Source organism: Anolis carolinensis, chromosome 3, assembly GCF_035594765.1.
Source record: "Anolis carolinensis isolate JA03-04 chromosome 3, rAnoCar3.1.pri, whole genome shotgun sequence".
Classification (NCBI taxonomy): Eukaryota; Metazoa; Chordata; class Lepidosauria; order Squamata; family Dactyloidae; genus Anolis; species Anolis carolinensis.
Genome location: NC_085843.1, coordinates 257,611,797 through 257,633,215, shown reverse-complemented (window position 1 = coordinate 257,633,215; position 21,419 = coordinate 257,611,797). Strand labels below are relative to the sequence as shown.

Here is a 21,419-nt window from a genome sequence, read left to right as displayed (position 1 = left end):
ACCACATTCGCCCTCCTCCAATCTGCTGGGACTTCTCCTGTTCTCCAAGAACTCTCGAAGATGATTGCCAGTGGTTCTGAAATAACTTCCGCTAGTTCCTTCAATACTCTTGGATGTAGCTGATCTGGCCCTGGGGACTTGAATTCGTTTAGAGTGGCCAGGTGTTCCTGGACAACTTGTTTCCCTATTTGGGGTTGGATTTCCCCCAATCCTTCGTCCATTCCATGTTGCTGAGGTTGAAGATGGCTTTCTTTTTGTGAGAAGACCGAGGCAAAGAAGGCATTAAGCAGTTCTGCCTTTTCCCTATCCTCTGTCGCCATCACCCCATCTACTCCTTGCAGTGGCCCTATCGCCTCCTTTTTCTTCCTTTTTCTACCAACATAAGCAAAAAAACCTTTTTTGTTGTTTTTTATGTCCCTGGCAAGCCTGAGCTCATTTTGCGCTTTAGCCTTGCGAACCTTTTCCCTACAGGAGTTGGCTATACGTTTGAATTCTTCTTTGGTGATTTCTCCCCTTTTCCACTTCTTGTGCATGTCACTTTTGAGCTTTAGCTCAGTTAGAAGTTCTTTGGACATCCATTCTGGCTTCTTTGCACTTGTCTTATTTTTCTTCTTTGTTGGCACTGTTTGCATTTGCGCCTTGAGTATTTCACTTTTGAAAAACTCCCATCCATCCTTAACTCCCTTGTTTTTTAATATCGGCGTCCATGGAATGCCGCTCAGTAATTCCTTCATTTTGCCCCCCCCCCCCAAACCAATCACTGAAAAATAAAAGTGTTGGATAAGCGAAAATGTTAGATAATAAGGAGGGATTAAGGGAAGACTTAAGAAAGCCACATCTTCCAAGCTGTAAATGTATATGAAACAGTACAGAATATTGCTGTTGACTCAAAGTCTGGAAAAGTCACTTTGTCTAGACAACAATTCCCTGTATTATCATTGTCCATGGTGGCTGCTGGACAGAGCCAGCCTTAGGTATTTTTCAAGTGTAGGCGAACAGAATTTTGCCCCCCCCCCCCCCCAAACCAATCACTGAAAAATAAAAGTGTTGGATAAGCGAAAATGTTAGATAATAAGGAGGGATTAAGGGAAAGCCTATTAAACATCAAATTACATTAAGATTTTACAAACTAAGCACCAAAACATGTTTTACAACAAATCAACAGAAAAAGCCGTCTCAACTGCGCCCCCGTATGTTTTGCGCCACAGGCGACTGCCTAATTCGCCTCATTGTTGGACCGCCTCTGCTGCCGGATACTAAAATATGCCATCTAAAAACCTCTGAATTGTCCTGACTTCTTTTATTTTCTCCTGTCAACTTCTTCCCTCCTGCTCCTCCTCCTCCTCCTCCTTGGGCTCATTCATGTTACAGAATTATAATGTTATTTTTCCACTTCAGCTCCTGTGTTTCCATCCCATGGAATGCTGTCACTTAGTGAGGCACTAAGTATTTGTTTAAACCTTCCCAAAACTGCAGTCTCAAGATTCCATAGAACAGAACCATGGCAATTAAATCCTGTAATGTGAATGAGCTTGTTGTCTTCTTTCCTTTCTTCATTGTGTCAAAAACAAGTTGGCTTCTAATTGGAATTGGCAGGGCTGGCCAAGTTAACAGGTTTATAAAGTTGTTATGGAAACACGAGAGCTGTGGTTAGATTTATTTACAGACAGTTGAAAAGGTGCTATAAGGAATAAAATAAACACCACCCTCATTTATGTCATAGTATAGTTCTTTGTGGTTTGATAAATGCCTTTTGGGCTAATATAACTAGTGTAATGCATATATACGTGTAGAAAAAACATGTTCACACTTGCCTTGATCAATACCTGCTTTTCCAGTTTAATTGAGTTTGTGAACTAGAGAAAGGGACATTTTTCCTATTCAGCCTACCCTAGGAAACAAGTTCTATTCATTGTTCTCTCCTGCTTGTTTGAGCCAGTATTTTCCAGGCTGCCTCTTGTGTTGGAAGCAAAATGGGTGTAGTTAAAGCTGGATATTTACAGTCTCCTCTGAGCTGGCTTTTCTTTGGGCTTCTATTAAGATATGATTTGCATGTTGTGTGGTAAAATCGAAAGACATTAAGAGATGTGCTAATAATATTTTTTCAAAATGAGGATTTTTGTTGCCTTTGAAGGACTTTGCGAATCTTTTGACATCTCATCAGAGGATACAGTGAAAGACGTAAAGCAGATGATAAAGGTAAGACCATGACCTTTAGCCAAATTGCTTCATAATACTGATTTTTAATAAATGTGGAAGTTGGAATCAGATAATACTCACTGCTCAAATGAAGGAAAATCACTCAGATTTCATGCATGCTGCAGCTTTTTCTAAAACACAAGGAGCTCGGCTTTAATTGAATCTTTGTCACTGTCTTTCATTTTAAGCTTCTTGATTTAAATTGATATTACCAGATTATGTTAGTGGAAAGCTGCCCTTGGGTTCTGTTTAATTCACTTGACTGGGCTTCTTTTTCCTCATCAATTTCTTTTTTTTTCTCCTTGAAATCTGGGCTCAATGAACAGTTTCAAGTATATCTACACTCATTAGAGAAAGCACATTTATTTTGTCTGGGATAGCTCAGGTAAGCAGAAAAACCTAAATAATTAGCAGCACAATCCTATGCATGTACATTCAGAAGAAATACCAACTGAATTGACTAGTACTTATTCTTTGATACACAGGAGCCCAGCCTAAGAACGCTGTTGTATTTGAAGTGCATCTGAATTCTTTTAATTACACAGCCCAACAAAACAGCCCAATTTTAGTGTGTTGGTTTTTAGGCCTGTTCCTGGGGTTGTTTGGGTTCTGAAAAAATTGCATTGGATAGACAGTATCAGTTCTACTTTCTTAGATATGGTCATCATGGTTTTTCTATGGGTCAGCAGATGAAGACTGGTATATTGCATATGTTCTGTATCTCAAAAGCTAGAGATTAGAAGGGAAAACCATTCCTTTTTGGAACCAGCAGATCAAATATACCCAGAAATAGGCTAACATTTGGGGCACCGAAATTATGTTGACCAGTTTAATATTATGCAAAGCAAAGATATTCACATTGAAATTTTAAACCCTAGTAGACAGTGACTAACTGCTGGCAGTTCTGATTCAAAACATCTGAAGAACTACACACCCCCTGCCCCTATGCTCAAGCATCGTTGTGGTAGTAGAGAATGTAATTCTATCACCAAACTCATAACCAGAATTATTGAGGGCAAAGGGCATTGTAAATCAACATGACATGATAAAAGCCTAAATATAAGTCATCTGATATATTCAGTTAGGTTTGTCACACTGTGCTCCAGAGCATGTTTACGGAATTAAGAGTGACTCACTCATAAATTATTTTGCATCAAATTGCATTTCAATTCTATGCATGTTTGGCTGTAAGTATGTCTACTGAATTCAAAAGAGAGATGCGGGATTAAGACTGCAGCCCCTTCCATACAGCTGTATAGAATCCACATTCAACTGGATTATGTGGCAGCACACAGACTCAGATAACCCAATTCAAAGCCGATATTGTGGATTATCTGCCTTGATATTCTGGGTTATATGGCTGTGTGGAAGGGCCCTGGGTCTATAGAAGGTTATGCTACAACTTCTTGATCTTAGGGCCCTTCCACATACTGTAGCCATATAACCCAGAATGTCAAGGCAGATAATCCACAATATCTGTTTTCAACATGGATTATCTAAATCCATACTGCCATACAATGCAGTTCAATGTTGATTTTATACAGCTGTGTGGAAGGGGCCTTAGATTGCATCTGTACTGTAGTATTAATGCAGTTTGACACCACTTTAACTGCGCTGAGTGAAGGCTATAGAATCATGGAAGCTGTCTTCAACTGTGTGTTTCAATGAGGGCTGGAGCCTTACTAAATTACAAATTCCAGGATTGAACCAAGGCAGTGAAAGTAGTGTCAAACTGCATTAATTCTGCAATGTAGATGCACCCTCAATTAGTCACAAAAGTGCTAGAAGACCCTTTGCATACTATTATTCCAGATTAAGATATATAAAATGTAGCCTGTATGCAGAAGATGGAAATTTGTCTCCATGTTGGTTTATTTACTGCTATTAACTGATTTCCCCCCTTTAAGGATTATTTTCATGTTCCTCTCTCTGAAGACAAACAAGGCAGGAGATATTTGAAATTGATGTATGCAGGAGCAGTGTTAAAGGACAGCTGGATTCTTGCTGATGTGGGCATTTCAGTTTCATCCATGATTAAATGTGTACTTAAGGTACAGTATGATTAAGAGAGAGAGAAAGAGAGAGAGAGAGAGAGAGAGAGAGAGAGAGAGAGAGAGAGAGAGAGAGAGAGAGAGAGAGAGTATACCAGGTTGCCTAACTAACACACCAAGCATGCACTGTTTACTTTATGGGACTTATGCTAGTATCACTTAGCCGTAATTCAGATAGAACATAGAAACTTTTAGATAATGACAGCAGGGAGGCATTAAAGCAATTAGATTTAATCTTCAGTTTTGCAGTATAAGGGACCTGCAGAGATTTCAATAATAACAAATCACGTCTCAAGGGATCTGCAAAGATTTTAATACTCTATCTTAAAGGTTGTATTTCTTAACATTTTGTATGCTTTACATACAAAGATTCCATGTATCTAAATGAACTTCTATTTTCCATAGAAATTGATTCTATGGAAAGAAAGATCCAGATATATTAAGGAACAGCTTATTGGTCTGGTATGGGTCCTTCAAGTCCTTTCATGGTTGTTTCTGACAGATTTATCTGCTAGAAGCATGAGCAGTGCTCTGGTTCATCACCGACCAGCTAAGAAATACTACATTCTCTGACGCTGGTTCCCAGTGGAGCTGGTGGAGTGGAAGATGGGGTTCGTTGCTTCAGACATTGTAGAAAATTAAAATGGATTATTTAAATTTTCCACAGCAGCAGGTATAATGTTACACAGGACATCAGGGAAATGTAAATGTTAGCTCCTAGACCCAGACAGATTTTAAAAGCAAGTTTGGTTATGATTGCTACAGTAATGACAAAGTGGATGTGAGAAGTCTTCCATCTCATTTCATCTTCAAGCTTTAGTCTTCTTTTAAAAAAAAAGTCTAGAGCAATGTAATAAAACTTAACAGAAAATCAAAAAAGTTTTCCCAGCCTGGTACTGTATCTTTCTAGTATTAGAGCGAGGCTGGAATAAAACTCTCTAAACAGTGGAGCAGAGTTGGGCAAGACTGGACAAGGGAATGCCCACTCTGCTTATTCCTTTTTTCTGTATAAACCAAGATGCACCTAAACCTTAGAAAGAACTACAGTAGAGTCTCACTTATTCAAGCTAAACGGGCCAGCAGAAGCTTGGATAAGCGAATATCTTGGATAATAATGCAAATGCAAACAGTGCCAACAAAGAAGAAAAATAAGACAAGTGCAAAGAAGCCAGAATGGATGTCCAAAGAACTTCTAACTGAGCTAAAGCTCAAAAGTGACATGCACAAGAAGTGGAAAAGGGGAGAAATCACCAAAGAAGAATTCAAACGTATAGCCAACACCTGTAGGGAAAAGGTTCGCAAGGCTAAAGCACAAAATGAGCTCAGGCTTGCCAGGGACATAAAAAACAACAAAAAAGGCTTTTTTGCTTACGTTGGTAGAAAAAGGAAGAAAAAGGAGGCGATAGGGCCTCTGCAAGGAGAAGATGGGGTGATGGCGACAGGGGACAGGGAAAAGGCAGAACTGCTCAATGCCTTCTTTGCCTCGGTCTTCTCACAAAAAGAAAGCCATCTTCAACCTCAGCAACATGGAATGGACGAAGGATTGGGGGAAATCCAACCCCAAATAGGGAAACAAGTTGTCCAGGAACACCTGGCCTCTCTAAACGAATTCAAGTCCCCAGCGCCAGATCAGCTACATCCAAGAGTATTGAAGGAATTAGCGGAAGTTATTTCAGAACCACTGGCAATTATCTTCGAGAGTTCTTGGAGAACGGGAGAAGTCCCAGCAGATTGGAGGAGGGCGAATGTGGTCCCTATCTTCAAGAAGGGAAAAAAGAACGACCCAAACAATTACCGTCCGGTCAGCCTCACATCGATACCAGGCAAGATTCTGGAAAAGATCATCAAGGAAGTGGTCTGCGAACACTTAGAAACAAATGCGGTCATTGCTAATAGTCAACACGGATTTACCAAAAACAAGTCATGCCAGACTAATCTGATCTCTTTTTTCGATAGAGTTACGAGTTGGGTCGATACAGGGAATGCTGTGGATGTAGCCTACTGGATTTCAGTAAGGCCTTCGACAAAGTCCCCCACGACCTTCTGGCAAATAAACTAGTAAAATGTGGGCTAGACAAAACTACGGTTAGGTGGATCTGCAATTGGCTAAGCGAACGAACCCAAAGGGTGCTCACCAATGTGTCATCTTCATCATGGAAAGAAGTGACAAGTGGAGTGCCGCAGGGCTCCGTCCTGGGCCCGGTTCTGTTCAACATCTTTATTAACGACTTAGACGAAGGATTAGAAGGCACGATCATCAAGTTTGCAGACTACACAAAACTGGGAGGGATAACTAACTCCAGAAGACAGGAGCAGAATTCAAAACGATCTTGACAGACTAGAGAGATGGGCCGAAACTAACAAAATGAAGTTCAACAGGAACAAATGCAAGATACTTCATTTTGGCAGAAAAAATGGAAATCAAAGATACAGAATGGGGGACGCCTGGCTTGACAGCAGTGTGTGCGAAAAAGACCTTGGAGTTCTCGTGGACAACAAGTTAAACATGAGCCAACAATGTGATGCAGCAGCTAAAAAAGCCAACGGGATTCTGGCCTGCATCAATAGGGGTATAGCGTCTAGATCCAGAGAAGTCATGCTCCCCCTCTATTCTGCCTTGGTCAGACCACACCTGGAATACTGCGTCCAATTCTGGGCACCACAGTTGAAGGGAGATGTTGACAAGCTGGAAAGCGTCCAGAGGAGGGCGACTAAAATGATTAAGGGTCTGGAGAACAAGCCCTTAAAGAGCTTGGCATGTTTAGCCTGCAGAAGAGAAGGCTGAGAGGAGACATGATAGCCATGTACAAATACGTGAAGGGAAGTCATAGGGGGAGGGAGCAAGCTTGTTTTCTGCTGCCCTGCAGACTAGGACACGGAACAATGGCTTCAAACTACAGGAAAGGAGATTCCACCTGAACATCAGGAAGAACTTCCTCACTGTGAGGGCTGTTCGACAGTGGAACTCTCTCCCCCGGGCTGTGGTGGAGGCTCCTTCCTTGGAGGCTTTTAAGCAGAGGCTGGATGGCCATCTGTCGGGGGTGCTTTGAATGCGATTTCCTGCATCTTGGCAGGGGGTAGGACTGGATGGCCCATGAGGTCTCTTCCAACTCTACTATTCTATGATTCTATGATTCTATAAGGAGGGATTAAGGAAAATCCTATTAAACATCAAATTAGGTTATGATTTTACAAGTTAAGCACCAAAACATCATGTTTTACAACAAATTTGACAGAAAAAGCAGTTCAATACGCAGTAATGTTATGTCGTAATTACTGTATTTACGAATTTAGCACCAAAATATCACTATATTTTGAAAACATTGACTACAAAAATGGCTTGGATAATCCAGAAACTTGGATAAGCGAGGCTTGGATAAGTGAGACTCTACTGTACTTAAAAATTAGAGCTGTTTGACAATGGAATATGCTGCCTCAAAGGATTGTGGAGTATTCTTGAGAGGTTTTTAAGCAGAGGCTGGATAGCCATCTGTCAGGGGTGCTTGATTGTGATTTCCTGAATGGCAGGGGGATGGGCTGGATGGCCCTTGTGATCTCTTCCAACTCTATGATTCTATGATGCCCCTGGATACACTAGCATTGATTTATCGAGGATGCAGCTCTGAGGAGGGAAAATGGAGCCACTGAACCGTTTGAATAAGAATCGATCAATAATGTAGTCTTCCTCTTTTCCTACTGCCTTCAACTTTACCAAGCATTACCAACTTTTCCAATGAGTCATGTCACACTAAAGAACGCCATACTATAATAATACTAACACTCTATTTGTAACCTGCCCTATCTACCCAATGGGACTAGCAAAAGATACAAAGACGTGGAAAGATTACTGAAGAAAAAAAAATGCAAAGACAGATTTACAGGTGGATGCTATAGGGAAAAAAAGACCACAGATGACATATATAACTTTAAAGCTGATGATGAAGACCGTGAAATAGTTAAATATTTTCCATACCTTGATTTAGATATTAATCAGAATGGGGGCCACAGTTAAGAAATCAAAAGAAGACAAGGACTTGGAAGGGCAGCTATAAAAGAACTAGACAAGATCTGGCACTATAAAGATATATCATTGAATACTAAAGTTAGGATTGACCATGCCATTATCTTTCATAGAATCAAAGAATAATAGAGTTGGAAGAGACCAGTGTGCCATCCAGTCCAACCCGCTGCCATGCAAGACAAGCACAATCAAAGTACCTCTGACAGATGGCCATCCAGTCACTGTTAAAAGTCTCCAAGGAAGGATCTTCCCCATACTGTGGACTGCTAAAAAGACAAATCAGTTCTAAAATAAGAACTCTCCTAAGAAGGCAAGGTGAATAAACTGAGACTGTTGTACATATGATGAAAAGACATTGCTTACTTTAAAAAAGACAATAATGCTTGGCAGGGTAGAAAGCAGTAGGAAAAGAGAAAAATCTCAATACTGATAGATAAGCTTCATAAAAATGCCTGAGTTTACAAGGTCTGAGCAGGGCTGTTGATGATAGTATAACTTGGAGGTCTCTCATTCATGTGGTTGCTATAAGCTGAGGTTGACCTGTGGAGGTTAACAACAACATAATGTTGTTTTATGAATACATCCAACTCAAGATAGCTGCAGCTTAGCCATTTTGATTTCTAGTGTTAATTTGGGCTTGAGCTCTTTTATTTGTCTTTTTATGCAGTTCTGAAAAGTTATTTTTAAAATAACTGCCTCACATATGGTATCCTAGCCTATGTCAACATGGTATTTCTCAGACTATAAATGGGAAGAATTATTGCACCAGAGCTTGAGTGCTGTTTCAGTCCAATTGTTTGATAAAAAAAGGAAGCCATGTGCATTGTCTAATCAGAATGTTTGCAGAAAGTAGATAATAGCTTTTCTACATTAAGAGGTCCTCCTGCTCTCCTTTGAAGGAAGCTTTTTTAAAAAGAGTTCCTTGGTGGAGCTTGGCTCTGACTTGAGAGTTCTGAAATAATTATTTCTGTCTTACTTTATTTTTTTGTTTTGAGAGAGTTTTTTAAGGCAGAAATTTTGTTGTTGCTGGCACATCATTACTTGGGGCACAGAACAGAAAAACAAGGAATAGAACATTGAATTCAAACCTGCTGGCTTCTGCCCAGTCCACCCCTGTGATCTGAGCTGGATTTATTCTCTGTGTGGTAAACAAGGACAGAACTGGGCTGAAAAAAGTCTGCACTCATATGAGCATTTCTATAGCTCGAGGCAAGCAGTTAACTATCATTTTATTTCTACTGAGGCTGAAAGCTATCTAATGGAGTAACAAAACTGTTCTCTGTTTGAACCAACACCATATACTGCACTACATTAGCTATACGTGATTTCTTATCACTTCCCAATATAAAGATAAGAGCTATCCCAAAGTAGACTCGTATCATGCAGCAATTTTATTCACTGTTTATGTAGGTTGCTGGGAAGTCACTTAATAGTGAAACTTCTGACATTTGGTTTACTGCCACTGGTGTGTGTGTTTGTATATACACACACACACACACACATACATACATATGGAACATGTACACAGGTCATTGCAGATGAATATACTAGTATATGTGTATTTGCACATCTTGTCATAACAGGATGGCTAAAGACTCCTTAGGCAGAAATATAGGTATTTGCATGAATTACACAAAGGGAAAAGAGTAAAGTGGCCAATGCCTTGCCACTACAACTAATAAAAATGAGAATGGTTATTTGAGTTGGGTTTGTCCAGGGGACATATGTGGCAAACTATGATGTGCATGCTGCATGTGGTACTAATGAGGCAAAAATGGGGTCTGTGCAGGTCAGGAAAATATGGTGTGAGGAAGGGGTTTTCTTCAGGTGTAGGCAGGCTCTTTGTCAAAATCTTTTACTAGGAGACAGGATCCAAAGTATTTCATCAGCTTCCTTCAGCAGGCTAAAAATAACAACAACAAAAACCCTATAAATTTGGCTAGAAAGATGAAAATAATTTTTAAAAAGAGGCCAGTAAAAGCAAAAATCATCCCCGGGTGTATTTTGGAAGAAGCTTTAAAGTAGTTTCTGGGAAATTCGAAGTGTTTGGGGTTGTTTATGCAAGGCTTATTTCAATTTTCTGTTAATGAAATCATAGCCAGGAACACATCCATATCATTAGCTGAAGTTTATCTTTAAGATTGGTATAACAATGCCATGAACTGGGTTTTCTTTTCAGGAAGAAAACAAGCCCATTCTCTATGTATGTAATGCTGTCACTCATGAAAAAGTCCCCATAATGGGAAGGATGTATCTTCTCTCATCAAAGGTTTCTCAACTGAAAAATCTTGTAACCTTGAAGACTGGCTTCCCAAGCAGCATTTATTGCCTCAGGACTCAAGAGGGAAGAGAAATGTATGACTGCAACACGTTGAGTGATTATCAGTTAGATATAGGTATAAGATTGTTTGCATTTGTTATTTTTTTTCCTACGTGACAACTTAAACCTCCAGGTTTTTCCCCTGGAGCCAGCTAAATTAAGGCTACATATTAACTCAGTGGGGCCCCTTCTACACTGCCATATAATCTAGATCAGGGGTCCCCAAACTAAGGCCCGGGGGCCGGATGCGGCCCTCCAAGGTCATTTACCTGGCCCCCGCCCTCAGTTTTATAATATAATATTTTTATATCATTTTAAATAATATAATATATTGTATATACATATAATATTGATAATAATATAATGTTATACAATATAATACTAATAATACCATATAATAATATTAATTATATGATATATATTACATATAATATTACAGTATAGTGGTATAGTTCAATACCTATATATATAAAAGAGTGATGGAATCCTGGCGACCGCCAAAACAACAAAACTAAACACCCCACAACTTCGAAAATTGACAACTCAACCCATCATCCACGCCTTTAGGTTAATACAACAAAAAGAAAAGAAAAATAAAGTCCTAATTAGAGGAAGAGGAATAATTGTTTTTATCCAATTGCTGCCAGTTAGAAGGCCAAGCTCCGCCCACTTGGTCTCCTAGCAACCCACTCAGCCCAGGGGACAGGCAGAGTTAGGCCTCACTTAGGCCTCTTCCACAGATTATCAGATTTTAACTGGATTATATGGCAGTTTAGACTCAAGGCCCTTCCACACAGCTATATAACCCATTTAGATTCTTATATTATCTGCTTTAACTGGATTACCTGGACTCCACACCTTTACCCTTTACCTTAACTACCACCAATTCCTCAATACTTTATTTCCCATACCACCATACTTCGCCACAGCAACGCGTGGCCGGGCACAGCTAGTAGTAATATATAATGCTAATATTGTGCTATGCAAATAATATAATATATTGTATGTACATACAGCTGCTCTGAGTCCCCTTCGGGGTGAAAAGGGCAGGATATAAATGTAATAAATAAATATAGTAAATGAATAAATAAATAATTTTAGACTTAGGCTCACCCAAAGTCTGAAATGATTTGAAGACACACAACAACAACAACAATCCTAATTAACCTGACTATCTCATTGGCCAGAAGCAGGCCCACACTTCCCATTGAAATCCTGATAGGTTTGTGTTGGTTACAATTGTTTTCATTTTTAAATATTGTATTGTACTTTCATTGTTGTTGTTGTTTTGCACTACAGTGTGCATAGAAAATTGTTCTTTTTTTTCCAAATGATAATTCGGCCCCTCCACAGTCTGAAGGATTTAAAAGTTTGAGGACCCCTGATCTAGATTATCAAAGCACATAATACACATTATCTGCTTTGAACTGGATTATATGAATCTAATCTAGATTTTATATGGCCATGTAGAAGGGGCCCAAGAGTAAGACCCATGAACCCAGCAAGGTTTAATTGTGAATCAAATTGCATAAGATTCCATTTCAAGAAATGTTTAAAATTTGTATACAAGAAAGCAGTACAAAATATGTTTTTCTATCTATCTATCTATCTATCTATCTATCTATCTATCTATCTATCTATCTATCTATCTCACATTCACATACAGAATACCCTTAACTTAGGTACAGTACCTGACAGTACCTGACTGGTTCAGGCAGTTCCTTTATCTCAGCATCAAATCAACCTTCAAGGAACTAAAGAGATCATTGCTATTTTTCCAATATATCAGTTTTCTGTTTTTGTTCTGCTTCAATTATTCAACTGTTTTAAATTGTCTAATGGCATAGATTATAACAGAGTGGGATAGAAACTATAGTAGCTGCTGTTTGTTAGTGGGGCATTGACTCTGTTCTGGGCTTTAGTCTGGATTGAAAGGGCTTGTCCTCAAAATAGGTTGATCACCTTGAGCAGCTCAAGTTTGAACTAAATGCCAGGGAGGATTCACTTCATCAGTGATTTGAAAGCCATCAGCTGCCACTGGTTTAAAATATTTTAATAAATACAATATATAATAAATAAGATAAACGAAGTCACAGATTAATGATGCATGCTTAAAATTACCTTCTATGAAGGAGATATATATATATATATATATATATATATATATATATAGAGAGAGAGAGAGAGAGAGAGAGAGAGAGAGAGAGAGAGAGAGAGGAGAAAGAGAGAGAGAGAGAGATAGGTCCCCTGGGGGAGAAGAGCGGTATATAAATTATATACACACACACACACACACACACACACACACACAGTAGAATCTCACTTATCCAACATAAATGAGCCGGCAGAACGTTGGATAAGCTAATATGTTGGATAATAAGGAGAGATTAAGGAGAAGCCTATTAAACATCAATTTAGGTTATGATTTTACAAATTAAGCACCAAAAACAACATGTTATACAACAAATTTGACAGAAAAAGTAGTTCAATGTGCAGTAATGCTACGTAGTAATTACTGTATTTACGAATTTAGCACCAAAATATCACGATGTATTGAAAACATTGACTACAAAAATGCGTTGGATAATCCAGAATGTTGGATAAGCGAATGTTGGATAAGTAAGACTCTACTGTATATATAGTCTATGCTTTGAATATCATAAATTGTTGGATTTTTAATATTTATATTTTCAATATATTTGCCTTGTTTTAGATGGATTGTTAGCTGCCTTGAGTCCCTATATTAGAAGAAAGGTGGGGTAAAAATAAAGTAAATAAAATTATAAAAATAAATAAGTATATTGCCTCTTTACTGGACAGAAATGCATGGATGGCATCCTGAACAAAAAGATAAAGTCCCACAAATAACTAGAACTCTTTTTTTTTTGGCAGGTGCAACTCTTCATTTGGATGTTTGGGATGGATGGAAAGAATTTCTGACCGGATGTGTTTTAGGAAACACACCTAAGGTCCGACGCTATCTGTCAAAGGAAGAGCCAGTACTCAAGTATGGTGGCTCAAAATCAAATCTAAAATTTCTTCTTTCAGACTGTGAATGTCCAAAAATCCCTCTTAACTTTTACACAAACGAATATACCCACTAAACAATGATATAACATCCTTCTGGTGGTGGAGTTCAATGACATAGCCATATTAGTCTAAAACATCTAAATATGAAGGGACCTTGTAGCCCCTTACAGACTAAATGAGAGAACAAAGTAGGTAGCATAAAGCTTTCATAGACAAAGCGTATTTCCTCAGATGCATCACCACAAGGTCCAGCAGCATATCCCCACGGATATAGGAGATGTATTCTTCATTTAAATATTTATTAAACTGAAATTGAACATAACATCAAAGGTTACTTATTTAATACATCTACATCACACCTCTCCTTGCTAACTAACCCTGAGTTCAACTCTCAACCACACAAAGGCCTCAAGCCAACAACTAAGTCCAACCTGTGATCTTCCAAATCTCATCCCAGCTAATGATCATATTGCAGTAATTTCAACATTATATCCAGTCCCAATATTACATTCTTTCATACCTTCCCAACAAATCCTTACTTTATAACTAAATTATTGAATACCTGATTTCTTTCAGATATCAAAGGAGGGTAGCTCTGTATATGGCAGCCTTCTTTGGACATCTTCAGCTTTCAGCCTGGCTCCTGAAAAAGAGTACAAAACCCACTGAACCAATTGGTGTGCATCCCTATCGTGAATGGTGTCATGAAAACAGTCATCCCGATATCACAAAATGTCCTGTGCATGCAGCTGCAGAAGCTGGCCAACTCGTGATGCTGAAAGCCTTTGTTAATTTCAGTGCTTTATGCCTTGAATGCCAAAACTCTGCCGGGCAAACTCCACTGCAGTTATGCATCCAGCACAGACATAAGGACTGTGTACTGTATTTAGTCACCAAGATATGGTCTGTGGTTTCCTGCCCTAATTTCTCCCTTCCCATGAAAATCTATATTAAGTTAAAACTGTGGCTTCTTCAAGCTCAAAAAAATATCCATAGGAAAAAGCGACGCATCCAGACAGCAACTTTCAGAACACGAGTTGGAGATGTTGTCCTTGTGGATGGCTTCACAAAATCAAAAATGACTTCCAGAAGTTTGTATTCATCCAGAGTCAAGGATGTGGATGGCAGAGGATGCAAACTGCCAAGTTTAAATGATCAGTTTCAGCATGAAGAAGGTAGTCACTCAAGAATTTCAAAGAGGCATTTCAAAGGAACCAATGTCAAATTACCTCCAGTGATAGATGGGAACAAAAGAGCTGACATGCATAAACAAAAGAAGCAAAAGAAGAGCAACAAAAGGAAGAAGAGGCCTCTTAGCAGTGCAGACTATATGGACCAACATATGTGTCTAGCCCGGGTTCCTCTACCCCCTGGACCTGTCCATAAACCATCTTATTATTATTCCATACCCAATGCAAAGTTCCTATTAAAACCTTCTCTGGCATCTTTTTCAGAACACAGTGGAAGAACTCCAAGGGAGAATGCAATCTACTGCTTAGCCATAGCCAGGTATGTGTTTGCCTCCTCCTCCTACCTTTAAATAAAAGGTTGGTGACTCATTTATCCATACACAACAAGCCAGAAGTTAGCAATTAGTGGCACTTTGTGAAGTAGAAACATAATTTCCAGTTGCTCTTTCAAAATATAAAAAAAATCAGAATCAGACTTTGAATGTTGACATAGCAGATAAAGACCCCATCTACACTGCCTGCCATATAATCCAGTTTCTGAACCCAGGTTATTTTATTTGAACTGAATTATATTGCTATGTAGTATCTTGTAATCAAATTCAAAGCAAATAATCTGGATTCAGAAACTAGATTATGTGGCAGTGTAGATCCAGCCAAAGTGGACTAAAGTGTTGTAACAGTGTAGTGCTGAATTCCCATTGTATATAATAAGGAATAATTCCTTGTATAAAATTACAACATTATTTTTGTAGAACCCATGGGTGCAGAATCCATGGATATGGAGAGCCAACTGTAAAATAGATTAAAGGTTCTTTATCCATTCTTCCTGAGAAGATATGAAAGAACAATGGTCTAATTTTACCTTGATCTGAGAATATCCCTTTAGCAAAGATTTCTTCCTTAATTGCTTAACAGAAACAAATGTACCTCCCTTATCTGTGGAGTATTTGTTTGTTTGAATGAATGGACAACTGTGGTTGACACATAATATGTAATGACATCATCAGGGGCTGTCACTAGATCTCAGGTTTTGCCTTGGAAATCTCAGTGCCTGGGATGATCCTGAACTGGTAACGCTACTTTTCAAAGCTCTGCTTTGTACCAAGCCTAATAATATTGGGGGGGTGTGCATGTGTGTAAGATCTGGCTGTTATTCTCTTTCTTTGGTAATGTGGCCAGATCACCTCCCTGTTTTCCTAAGGTTTTTGTTCTAAATTGTGTAAAAGCAATAATAGAATCTTCTCATTTATGGAAACCTGCCAATTCTTATTTGGAGGGATTCCTGCATGCTGGGAATAGCTAAACATTTTTACAGATGAGTGGATACTGCCACCATGTGTTAAGAGTGATTTCTGTACCATACAATGCTGCCTTTGGTCTATATGTGCAAAGCAGATGAAGAAAGATAACTGAATGAAGCAATAATTTCTTACTATGCTAAGATTGCAGAAAAAAAGTCCCAAAAGCTGAAAATTGTTAATGTGTAGAAGAAAATTAAAGGAATCAATAACACTAAACAACCTAGAAGAGATAGTTTTTCATCACACAAAGCAATTAGGGTGATAGGGGGAAAACACAGTGAATCAGGCCTAAGCAGTATAGGGCTTTATAATAATAATTCAGAATATATGGAAACTGGGTTATATGTGGGTTATAAACTCATTTGGAGAAATAAACGTATTTGTTTAGTGATAAAGCTGCCATATATTTTGATGGACACTAAAAAAAATCAGCTATGGATACATATTTTGGCAGCTAAGCTAAAAGTATTCCCTGACACAGGAAAACACCAACTTTTGCAACTTCCCCGGCCAAAAAATATATGCAGGTGTACATTAGACATATTGGTAACCAGATGGCATGGCAACATCCTGTAGAATGCTGATATTTGTAGTTTAAGGCCAAACACCTCCAGTGACTTCCCAAAGTACAAATTCAAGGTTTCCATAGGATGTTATTGTGGCAGTCAAAGTGAAATCATAGTGCTGTATTAGTACAAAAGGGTTCCATGTTCATTTATCCATTACTACCCACTTAGTGCTGTCTCAGGGATATTTTTACCTCCTAAAACAGGGATGGAGGGCTCTCTTCCAGATGCTGATGAACCACAATTTGCATCATGCCTAACTATTGACTACCCAGTCTGGAGTGCCAGCAGTTGAAATAAAACAATATAAGGAGGTCCATTGCTCCCCCTCTCCTAAAAGGTTGCAATATTTTCTTCTGTCTTCCACTTATGCCAGGAACTACATCCAATAACGTCTGTTCTGTGCAACATCTAGTTCTTCTTCAAACCCCAGTTAAATACAAAAAAGGCTAGGTCTTTCCTTTGATATGACCAATCAGCACTGGTTTTTCACTGAAACAAAACTTAAATACTAGAGAGCAAATCCTCTCATTGATCCCTTACTATTTTCTTCTTCCTACCTTCCTCAACTGAAAGACAGACTGTAAACTCGTTGGGGCAGGAGTCTCTCTGGCTTGTTTTTCTTTGAAAATATATTTTTATATTGATAGTACTACATACAGTTGTTTTTCTATGTCCACCTGTTCTGTATCCATGGATTCAACTGACCATAGCATGAAATATACCCTGTTTCCCCGAAAATAAGACAGGGTCTTATATTAATTTTTGCTCCCAAAGATGCACTAGGTCTTATTTTCAGGGGATGTCTTATTTTTCCATGAAGAAGAGCTCACATTTATTGTTGAACAACAAAATGAACATTTATTATATACTGTAAAGTAGTTGTCATCACAAACCAGCATAACCAGACAAATGATGAATCCTATCAAGAATTTCTTGTTACTACCATTATTTACATGTACAACAATCTATGGTACCTCTTGCAATTTAGGTTTCACAAGGTTTCCATGCTGATTTCTCTCTATTCTAGTTTCAATGTAGTCATGAATGATGAATAATATAATATACTATAATAATAATATGATAATATAATAATAATATAATGATATACAATATATTAATGAGATAATATAATATAGGATATAATAATAACAGAATATGATAATAATATGGTATTAATAGGATAATATAATAATGGAATAACAGAATAGCATAATAATATAATAATAGGATAATATAATAGAATAGCATAATAATATAATAATAATAGGATAATATAATAGAATAATAGAATGGAATAGAATGATATAAAATATATTAATAGGATAGTATAAAATGGAATATAATAATAATAGAATATGCTAATAATAATAAAATAATATAATATAATAGAATAATAGTATAGAATATAATGATATAAAATATATTAATAGGGTAATATAAAATGGAATTTAATAATAACAGAATAATAATATAACAATATGAAAATATAATAGAATAATAATAGAATAATAATAGAATAATAATAGAATAATAATAGAATAATAATATAATGATATAATAATAATAGAAAAATATAATATAATGATTTAAAATATATTAATAGGATAATATAATAATGGGATATAATAATAGTAACAGAATATGATGATAATATATGGTAATAGAATAATAGTATAAAATAATCAGTTTCATGGCATAGGATAGGGATAAGGATGAGAGGAGAATCCCAGTGCGTCCTGTACCTTTAAGGAGCAGAAGCAGCAGGATGAAAGCCCTCTTCCTTCCCTCCCACCCTCCCTTGCCCTGGCTCCAGGAGCCAATCAGAAGCCTCTGGGAAGAAGGGAGCATGGCCAGCATGGCCTGGACGGAGAAGGAAGAAACAGCAGCGCAGCAGCAGCCACGGAAGGTTCTTCAAGCCGCGGCTGGGGGACAGGCAAGGCAAGGCAGGGAGGGAGGCACAGAAAGCAAGCACTTTTCCTCCCTCCGGTGTGTGTATGAGTGCTGCTTTAGCCCAGCAGCCATGCTTCCCAATGGAACTCTGCTGCAGCCTTAGTTGCTAGGTCTTACTTTCAGGGGAGGCCTTATATTTGGCAATCCCCCCAAACCCCTGCTAGGTCTTATTCTTTGGGGAGGTCTTATTTTCGGGGAAACACGGTAGTGAGGTGGGGAATTCCAAAATGCAAATCTTGATTTTGCTGCACTCTGAACACTATGCTGATTTATAAGCATTTCCTATAGTAGCCTTCTGCCATTTTACCGATGCTCAGCCTCTCTCTGGCGTTTTGTTGAGTTATTTGCCATTTTATAGAAAGGGACACCATTTTACTACAGCATCGTATATAATTGGAAATCAAATATCTATAGATTGTAATATCCTGGAACCAAATGCCCACTCTATCAGTACTAGCATACACAACACATATACAACAACATTAGTACTTTATCGTTTGTTTGTTATAAGAGTTGCAATTCTATTTGGTCTATCGCTGAAAAATAACCAATATCGTATTTAAATCTTCTATTGCAGTTCATTTAAAGAGAAGCCTTGGCTCCAACAACTGAATATTGCAAGAACCTTAGCCAAAAAAAGCATATGCAAAGCTATGTACTGATGAGATCCGGTTTTAAATGAGCTTCTTCAAGAGATTATTCTTCAGGGAGTGGGCTGATGAATTATATTTGCAGATTGTACAACACATATATAATTTCTGAGAAACTTAAGAACTCCCCATTTCCTGCCACTGAAATGACATTAAAACTGGGTCAAGAAAGGTTTATAGAGACACAATAATACCAGCCATTAATAACATGGCATCTGTGACTAAAGATTCTGTATAAAGCGCCATAAGCCATCAGGCTGTGTAAATAGTCAAATGTTTGTTTACAGACAGCGGCAGCTCAATTAGAGAAAGAGAAGGATTTGCTTTTTCAAATAAAAATGACAACTGAAGTTTACTGTTGGGTTGTTTTTGTCTATGGAGCCCTGGGAGAGATTGTGGTATGAGAAAGAATTTTAACCAGAGGTCCTTTGGAAAATTAGGGATATTAACCCTGCCAAGAGATCTGGTATATATAAAGAACAACAACAGACATCATACTGTGTGAGAAGTGGGCTCTACACATCCACTGAAGCCCAAGAATAAGGTTGAAGAACTCTGGGGAACTTTTAACTCTGTGGATTACAGTTGTAGCCACAAGATTTGCAAGACTGAAAATTGGAATGGACTTTCCTGCCTTTAATGGGAGAGGACTCCCTCCACAAGGAGATTAAAACAGCCCCCTCCCTGACATCTCTTAAAAAACAGCTGAAGACCTTCCTGTTTGTATAAGCTTTTGATGAAGACACTTAGCTTTAATGACAGGAAGGCTAACTTTTTATTGAGTTGTGCTAAGATTCCTATCTATCTTGTTGAGTTGCTTGCAATAACTGTATTAGACTAATGTTTTTAAACCCGTTTATTTATTTCTTATTGGAAATTTGTTTTTATAAGCTATTGTTCTACATATATATATTGTTTTGTACTGTCTTTTACATAATGTGGCTGTGTAGAAGGGCCCTTTAACTGGCATGAGATCCTGGGATTTGTAGTTTGGTGAGGCACAAGCATTCTTTGGAAGAGAAGGGTAAAGACCTTGTAAAACTAAAACTAATTATTCATAAACATTGAGCTATGGCAGTTCAAGTGGTGTCAAACTGCATTAATTCTACAGATGCACCCCGAAACAAAAGGACGATAAAATTTAAACGCCCAAAGAAAAACAACCTCCATTGTATCTGAACTCCTTGAGACCCTGAAATGTGGTATATGTGTTGGCGAGACAACAAAATACAGTACTGTAAAACAAAATTAACAAAAGAGAGACACCTTTGTAGATGCATCTAAGGCCCCTTCCACACAGCTGAATAAAATCCCACATTTTCTGCTTTGAACTGAAATTTATGGCAGTGTGGACTCAGATAACTCAGTTCAAAGCAGATATTGTGGAATTTTCTGTCTTGATATTCTGGGTTATATGGCTGTGTGGAAAGGCCATAAATTATAGAAGTAATGCAGTTTGGCCACACGCCCTTCCACACAGCCCTATATGCCAGAATATCAAGGCAGAAAATCCCACATTATCTGAGTGTTGACTCTGATAACCCAGTTCAAAGCAGATTTTGTGGGATTTTCTGCCTTGATATCCTGGGATATAAGGCTGTGTGGAAGGCCCCCTAGAATATCAAGGCAGAAAATCCCACAAAATCTGCTTTGAACTGGGTTATCTGAGTCCACACTGCCACATATTCCGGTTCAAAGCAGATAATGTGGGATTTTACTTAGCTGTGTGGAAGGGCCCACAGTCATATCAAGGCAGAAAATCCCACAAAGTCTGCTTCAAATCTGAGGCCCCTTCCACACAGCTGAATAAAACCCCACATTATCTGCTTTGAATATATGGCAGTGTGGACTCAGAAAATCCAGTTCAAAGCAAATATTGTGGGATTTTCTGCCTTGATATTCTGCGTTATATGGCTGTGTGGGAGGGCCCTGGGATGTCTGAGTCCACAGTGCAGCACATCCCAGTTCAAAGCAGATAATGTGGGATATTTTGCCTTGATATCCTGGGTTAGGTGGCTGTGTGGAAGGGCCCTGGGTTATCGGAGTCCACACTGCTATACATCCCAGTTCAAAGCAAATAGAGTGAGATTTTATTCAGCTGTGTGGAAGGGGCCTCAATGCTGTGGAATCATGAGATT

At 38.3% G+C, this 21,419-nt stretch overlaps 2 protein-coding genes across 6 annotated transcripts in view; one reads left to right on the top strand and one right to left on the bottom strand.

Moving 5' to 3' along the window:
* Positions 1 to 14,250, bottom strand: part of rnf13 (ring finger protein 13) — an 86,557-nt gene extending 72,307 nt beyond the window's left edge. Inside the window, exon 1 of the mRNA XM_062976667.1 lies at positions 14,184 to 14,250. The gene's annotated coding sequence lies outside the window, so the exon portion shown is untranslated. The remainder of the gene's footprint in view (positions 1 to 14,183) is intronic.
* ankub1 (ankyrin repeat and ubiquitin domain containing 1) lies at positions 1,684 to 19,636 on the top strand. Of its 5 annotated transcripts, none has more exons than XM_003218189.4 (6): positions 1,880 to 2,199; positions 4,107 to 4,250; positions 10,451 to 10,667; positions 13,484 to 13,598; positions 14,198 to 15,130; positions 19,209 to 19,636. In XM_003218189.4, the coding sequence occupies exons 1-6, from the start codon at positions 2,110 to 2,112 to the stop codon at positions 19,291 to 19,293; spliced, it is 1,584 nt and encodes a 527-aa protein (XP_003218237.2). In that variant the 5' UTR covers positions 1,880 to 2,109; the 3' UTR covers positions 19,294 to 19,636. The 5 variants fall into 5 exon arrangements, with proteins under 5 accessions (XP_062832734.1, XP_062832736.1, XP_008104392.2 ...); XM_008106186.2 differs by lacking the exon at positions 1,880 to 2,199 and adding an exon at positions 8,385 to 8,586 and having other exon boundaries at positions 4,113 to 4,250; XM_062976664.1 differs by lacking the exon at positions 19,209 to 19,636 and having other exon boundaries at positions 1,684 to 2,199; positions 13,484 to 13,560; positions 14,198 to 14,425.
* Positions 19,637 to 21,419: the final 1,783 nt, after the last annotated feature.